Source organism: Phacochoerus africanus, chromosome 3 (genome assembly GCF_016906955.1).
Source record: "Phacochoerus africanus isolate WHEZ1 chromosome 3, ROS_Pafr_v1, whole genome shotgun sequence".
NCBI classification, from domain to species: Eukaryota; Metazoa; Chordata; class Mammalia; order Artiodactyla; family Suidae; genus Phacochoerus; species Phacochoerus africanus.
The window spans coordinates 21,938,917-21,945,890 of record NC_062546.1 but is presented as its reverse complement, the minus strand read 5'-3'; the positions used below and the strand labels follow the sequence as shown (position 1 = coordinate 21,945,890).

The following is a 6,974-nucleotide window of genomic DNA, read 5'->3' as shown; positions in this document are numbered from 1 at the left end:
ATCAGACAGATGTGGGCATCATCTGTTCCAAACAGCAGCCTGCCTCTGGGGGTTCTAGTCCTCTGAGTGTGGGCCCATGGCCACTGCAGAACCAGCAATCAACCCAGGCTGGTCTAAGGATGAGTCCCAAGCATTGGTGTTGAATCAAGTCCTGGCTCTGCCACTCACTGTGTGACACTGGGCAGCTCTGCCACTCGCTGTGTGACACTGGGCAAGGCATCACTAAACCTCCCTGGCTCTCTGTTTCCTCCTCTGTAAAATGAGGTGAAATTAGTACTGGTTTCATAGGATTGTTGTGAAAAATTCAACAAGCCCTCTAAAGCTTTTAAAGGGTTTAATACCAAGTCAGGCACTAAAAATGCAGGATAAATATTTTCCATTAATATTATTATTATACTTCACTTCTGCATCCTCCTTTCCCCCATGGGCTGCTGTGAGTAGACAAGTTGTTAGAATTTGGCTCATTTTAGAAACAGAAGGATGCATAAGAAAGCTTTGGGGACCCCTCCCTCCCAAGGATTCTTGGATCATCCATACCCCTCCGCAGCCCCCCTCATCTCTCACAGTAGCTGTAGTCTCTCAGAAGTCAGTTTTCATCCTTGCACCCCAGGTACCCTGGCTCCCTGCCTGTGGTCCCCACTGGCTGGATGCTGTTGCTATGGCAACAGCATTTTAAGAGCCTTCAGCCCCCCTCTGAGGCAATAGGCATAGATGGAGATGGGCTGATCAAATGCCTCCTGCATTCTTAGGCCTGTCTGGACAGAAGTCAGGAGACTGGAATTCAAGAATCAGAGCTGGCTTGGGGCGGGGGCGGGGAGGTGGGTGCTCAGACCTCGACCCCAAGTGTTTCCCAACAGTACCCTGCCTCACTGTGTTGCAGGGGGGGAAACCAAGCAGTTGGTTACAAATGCAATTCCAGCCACCCCTGGCCCCAAGGGTCTGATTTTAATTAACTGGGGTGGGATCCCTTAGGAAGTTGCCTTTGATAGGCTCTGCTCGTGGTTCTGAGGCAGACCGGCCCCAGACCACTCTTGACGAAATCTTGAGCCCCGGAAGATTCCTGAAGACATTTGGAGCATTGAGGTTTGTGTGGCTCTCTCTGCCGAGATGACGCCTGAGAAACCCTGTTTGTCCTCCTAGGCCTCCTCCTGTCCTCCTTCTCCTTCCACAGCCTCAATTTGTGGGAGGATGTGTACCCCACCCTCTTTCCCAAGCCAGGAAAATTCCAGGGCTAGGCTACCAGAGGCCATCTTGGTGATGCATCCCATTAAGGCAGAGACAGGCGCACGCTCCCAGGATAATGGCATTCAGGGGAGGCACTAGCCAGGGTCACTCTGGGCAGCGTGAAGGCTCACTGTCTTCTGGAAGCTCTGAGACAGAGGTGGAAAGGCCTCCTCCACCCTCCCCCGCCCCACCTGCTGGATGGGGACATGGCTCCCTAACCCACCCAGCCCCAACGACCAGCAGAACCCAAGGACACTGGGCACCAGAGCCTGTGTCTAAAGAGAGGTGGGGCTTGCAGTAGAGAGAGGATGGCAGGCTCCGAGGAGCTCTGGTGGGGAGGGGAGGAAGAGAGAGATCTGGGAGCGGGAGGGGGTCCTCTCTGGGGTTCCTTGATCTTGAGTTGGAGGAGCCAAGTGACAGAGAGGCAGCAGACGGCCCACCTCCCTTCCGCGCTCCGCGTGCACTGACTGGCCTCCAGCAGGTGATTCTCTCTGCCCGAGGCCGGTGATGCCAGCGAGAAAATGACATGCGGTAATTCTCTTGACAGCACACCCTTTATTCCTTTCCCGACTCGCCTCCCGGCTCCTCCGCCAGTGGTTCCTGGGATCCCTGCCAAATAAACGTGCATTTGAACCCTTGTCAAGGGTCTGTTTCGTAGGACCTTAAGACAAAAGCCACTCCCAAGTCACCCCACCCCAGGTTCTATACAAAGTCAACTCTGCCCCTCGGGCCCTCGGGGGGAGTTTGTGTACCCCTGAACCCCAGCAGGGGGTTCTGCCTGCCTAAGTCGGAGGCCTGTGGAAGAGCCTGTCCCAACAGCTCTTTCCACGATGGGACTCCAGGGTCTGGGAGCCAGTCCCACGCTCAAGTGGTCCAGCATTGCCCGCCACGCTGACTTTTCTGAACGTGTGAGTCGGGTCTTCCTGGAGCTTCCTTGGGCCCGGGAGTAGGAGCGGGTTCTCGTCCTCTGAGCTCAGCGAGGCCGAACTCAGCCATGTCCTGGTCATCCGGGGTGCCCCAGCTCCATCTAGCAGGCCCCCCCACAACCCCTCCGACCCCAGAGTCTGATGTGATTGACGGGAACTCCTGGCTACAGGGACGCAGGGGGACTTGTGTGGGGTGAGTCCTCCAGAGACGTCAGTGAGCCTGTCCCCTCCGAGGAGAAGCTGCCCCCGGCAGCGTGGGGGCCCCGACTCTGCCTGGGGAGCCGCTGCCAGGAGAAGAGGGTGGTGAGAAAACCCTCAGGGGCAGGATCCAGGGGCCCGTGGGGGCTTTTGCCTCCATCAGCCTCGAGAGCCTGGCCAGCTTCCTGGGGCGGAGGGGCCGCTTGGACATTTCTGTTCTGCCCCCGTCTGGGGGCCCAAGGAGGCCAATAGGATTTGGCCGAACGATCCAGGCCTGGTGAGTCTGGGAGGGGCAGGACCCGTCCTCCCTCGGGAGTGACTTCTCCATTCGTCCCCTGGCGCTTGGCAGCCACCTCTCGGACTTCCAGGCGTGCTGGGAGGACAGGGGGACCCGTCGGGCAGGGACAGCGGGCCAGTGCCTTCTTTAGGAGGGTCTGGATCTCCTCGTGTCTCTCCCGGGCCTCCTCCCACAGGTCCTGGCCCAGGCCCTCCTGGCTCAGTGAGGCCACCTGCAGCCCCATGGCTGTGAGCTTCTCGGCCGGGAACTCGGACGCCAGGCGCTGCAGGTAGCGGTGGAGGCGACGCTGGTCCCCAGGGCTGGCTCTCTGGGCCTTGCCCAGCCTGAGCTGTGTCATCAGGTCCTGGCAGTCCATATGGAACCAGGTCACCTGGGAGACAAGAAGAGAGGGAGGTGGGGGCACCACAAGGACGGGGACGTGCCTCTCCAAGCAGAGGGGAAGCTTGAAGAATAAGTATTACTAGACTGGGTTAATACTAAATGTCCAGTCAATATTAGGGTCCCCCTCAGGTGACACTGACTTTCTCCACCGACCATGATGACAATATTCCCCCTCTGTTAGCCCTGAGAAGCAGAGCCAGCACCTGGGATCTTCAGGCCCAGTGTCATAGACCTAGAAGCCACCCTCTCTGGGGCTCAGTTTCTCCTCTGTAAAGTGGAGATTATGATAGATCATCATGAAAATTAAAAAAAAAATTTTTGTTTTTTTTTGGAGGGGGAGCATATGGAGTTCTGGGCCAGGGACCAGATCTGAGCTGCAGGTGCGACCTAAGCCACGGCAGTGCTGAATCCTTAACCCACTGTGCCTGGCCCAGGATCGAACCTGCATCGCAGCGCTCCCAAAATGCCACCTGCCCTGTTGTGCCACAGTGGGAATGCCAATCACAAAAATTTGAGAGCTGAACATGTGCATTCTCAATTGAATGAACCCCTGATAAGTGGTGCTGAGGGAGGAGTCCAGCTAATGTTTACAGAGCACCAACTGTTTGCCAGGCTCTATGCCTCTGGTGTATGATCACACTGAACCAGCAGCCCATTTTACAGAGGAGGAAACTGAGGCTCAGAGAAGGGAAATCACTGCCCCATCATGCTGCAAGTCGGAGAGGAGCTGGGATTGGAACTCAGCTCTGTCCAGCCTTCAAGACAGTACCTTCCCAGCGGCTCCTTGCCCGGATGAAACTGGCCCAGGCAGGGCCATGGCCTTGCAGTCACACAGCGAGACTGTCAGCCAGCTCAGGCCTGGAGGCCTCCTCACTCAGGCCAGGCCTCTGTCCCATTTTAGGGTTCTGCCTGTCCCCACGTCACCCACAAAATGTCTGCAGGCTGCAAAGAAGCCAACACGTTCCCAGCAGCTTGTGAAAAACACAATCTTTCTCTCCATTAATTTAGAAGCCGACAGCGAGCTGTTAGGCGGTAGGGACTGTAGAACCATTTTCTCCAAGGAAACCATCTTTCCACGGATTAAGGGAACTTGTCTTTAGATAAATGGCTTCATATTCGCGGAAGCGCACGCAGCTCATGGCTGGGAAAGGGCTCCATAAATCTCCGTTAGCGGCACAATCGTGTTATTATTATTTAGTGCCAAAGCTGTCGCATGCCCGCTCTCCACCTGGGGCTGAGCCCAGCCCCAAGCCGTCCTATCTGTCTGTCTGTCTGTCTGTCTGGGACCAGATATTCCGGGCCAAGCTGGACAGAGAAGGGGATGAATCTTGCTCCACCCTTTTTTGTGTGGAGTAAAATTCAGGGCCAGAGGGGAGAAGGGGCCTGCCCAGGTGGAACAGGGAGATATGGCCCAGGTGGGACTTGAGGGCAAGGCCACCCCCTCCTGTCCTGTAAGGCCTGCAGCAGACTCCACCCTCCCGCAGTCACCCCAGCCTTCCGTCCCCCTCCAGACTCTCACTCCTCCCACTGAGATAGAACCAGGACCCAGTCAGACCCCGTCCTCTGCCTCGGGGTGCCCAGCTCTGAAGTGACAGATAAGGGGCAGGCGAGCAGGGGCTGAAGCAACAGATTGCAAATCACCATGAAGTGATCAGGCCAGGTGATGAGCGAGAAGGAGAGGCAGGGGCGGGGTGGCCAGGAAGGGCCTCTGTGAGGTGGGGACATGTGACCTGAGTGCCACAAAAGGTAAAAAGCCAGCCTGTCCAGGGGAAGAGCTATCCAGGCTTAGGGAACAGCCTGTGCAAAGGCCTCAGAAGACCTAGAGTTGGTTTGGTTTCTCCAGGGAAGTCCAATGGGACTAAAATTAGCAAACAAGGACAGAAGCTTCCAGATGCCCTTAACTCATGTGGCAATACTCCTCTTCCTCCTCCTAATGATAAGAATCCGATTGGTGTTAAAAGTAATAATCCCGAATTCGAGCTAAAGGCAAGGGGTTGTTTGCATTTAATTTAATTCTGTCACCACCCTGCAAGGCCAGCACTACAGCCAGAAGACCTGGGTTTGAATCTCAGTTATGCTGCTGCCTCACTGTGTGACTGTGGGTGAGTGACTTGACTTCTCTGTGTTTCCTGCCTCATAGGGTGGATGTGACAATAAAACAGTATGTGAAGTGACTAGAACAGGGCCTGCACATGATAAGAACTACATACATAAGGCCTTTTTTTTTTTTTTTTGGCTGTGCGCACAGTATATGAAAGTTCCTAGGCCAAAGGATTGAACTCGTGCAATAAAAAACAACCTGAGCCACTGCAAGTGACAACACCAGATCCTTTTTCCTTTTTTTTACAGTTGCACCTGTAGCATATGGAAGTTCCCAGGCTGGAGGTCAAATCAGAGCCACAGCTACAGACCCAGGCCACAGCCACAGTAACCCAGGATCCAAGCTGCATGTGTGACTTAGGCCATAGCTTGCTGCCACGCTGGATCCTTAACCCACTGGGTGAGGCCAAGGATCGAACCCGCATCCTCACAGAGACACCATTGGGATCTTAACCCACGGAGCCACAACACTAACTCCCATGCCATGCCAGGTCCTTAACCAGTTGCGCCACCAGGGAATCAAGCATTGGTTATTATCACCATTACTACCGATGAGGAGCTGAGGCCATGGCAGTGAAGGTCGCATGGCCCAGGCAGGCATAGCCTTGACTCTGTCTCAGGTCCTGCTCTCTCTCTCTCTAACTTCTGAACAGCTGGGAGAGGGGGAACCCTTCACTGCCTCTGCCCACATCAGCCTCCCTTGTCTGCTGCCCAAGGGAGACAGAGCGTGGCCTGTCTTTCCAGTGTCCCCGGCATGAGTGGACCGGAGTCCCTCCCACTGCCCCAAAGCATCCTGTGTTCTCCATCCCCCGTGTGCCACCTGACAGCTGGGAGGCTGGAGTCAGGCTCTCCCCACACTCTGTCCTGAGTGCGAGGCGCCGCTCAGGGCGCTGGACCCAGGCCAGAGCTGTGGATTCTTGTCTCACCTGGGTTACAGATCCCTTGGGCTGCTCCCTTCTCACCCCCAGGCCTCTGTTTCCCCATCAGAAAAAGGAGGGATTTGGCTAAGTGCATTTAGGAAGGGTTGGGGCTCTTCCGTGAAATCCTGCTTGACCACCGGTGCTCTGGGGAACTTTGAACAAGCCACTTTCCTCTTCAAGCCTTAGTTTCTTCATCTGTAAAATGGGAACCATGGTGGCACCCCTCCCTCACACGGACAGGCTGAGAATTAAATTGAGCGAGGCTTGTGAAGTGATTTTAGGAGGGTCTGGCATGGAGTACACAGTTGATAACGTGGGCTGCCCCATCGCCCTCATCTAATCCTCATCACCATCGTCATTGCACCTGCTCGGACCCGGGAACTGGCTGTCATCTCCCCTCCCTCACTTTGCAGAAGAACATGGACACATCTGGATTCAAATTCCAGCTCTTCTTTTCTCTAGCTGTGTGGCCTTGGGCAAGGTGCTTCCCCTCTCTGGGCCTCAGTTTCCTCGTCTGTAAAATAGGGCTGATCAACTTTGCCACATGGAATTGAGATGACAGATGCAAAGCCGTGGTGTTGTTCTCCCCACCCCCCAACTCACCTCTGCCCATACCCCCTCCCTCCTGGCCAAACTCTGGGTTCCTGGTGAGGACTGAGGCCACTGTTCTGAGGATGCTCAGAGCAGCTTCTGGGCCCACCCTCAGCCAACTGTCCCTTCCTCCCCTGGCTGTCCCCTACACCCCCCCCCACCCCTGCCTCTGCACACGGTAATGGAGGACACAGGAAAGAGTACCATCGCTTGCTGTGTGACCTGGGCTAAGTGATGGCCCTTCTCTGATCCTGTTTTCCCAATTCCACAACAGAGGGTTGGGACAACATCAAGGTTTTTGCTTTTTGGATTTTTTTTTTTTGCTTTTTAGGGCCA

General features: G+C 55.3%; 1 protein-coding gene across 5 annotated transcripts in view; it reads right to left on the bottom strand.

Moving 5' to 3' along the window:
• Positions 1 to 317: 317 nt before the first annotated feature.
• KIAA1755 (KIAA1755 ortholog) overlaps positions 318 to 6,974 on the bottom strand; it is a 47,299-nt gene continuing 40,642 nt past the window's right edge. For all 5 annotated transcript variants that reach the window (XM_047771109.1, XM_047771112.1, XM_047771110.1 and 2 more), the window contains one exon: positions 318 to 3,016. In XM_047771109.1, coding sequence (XP_047627065.1) covers positions 2,315 to 3,016 — 702 coding nt within the window. In that variant the 3' untranslated portion in view covers positions 318 to 2,314. The remainder of the gene's footprint in view (positions 3,017 to 6,974) is intronic.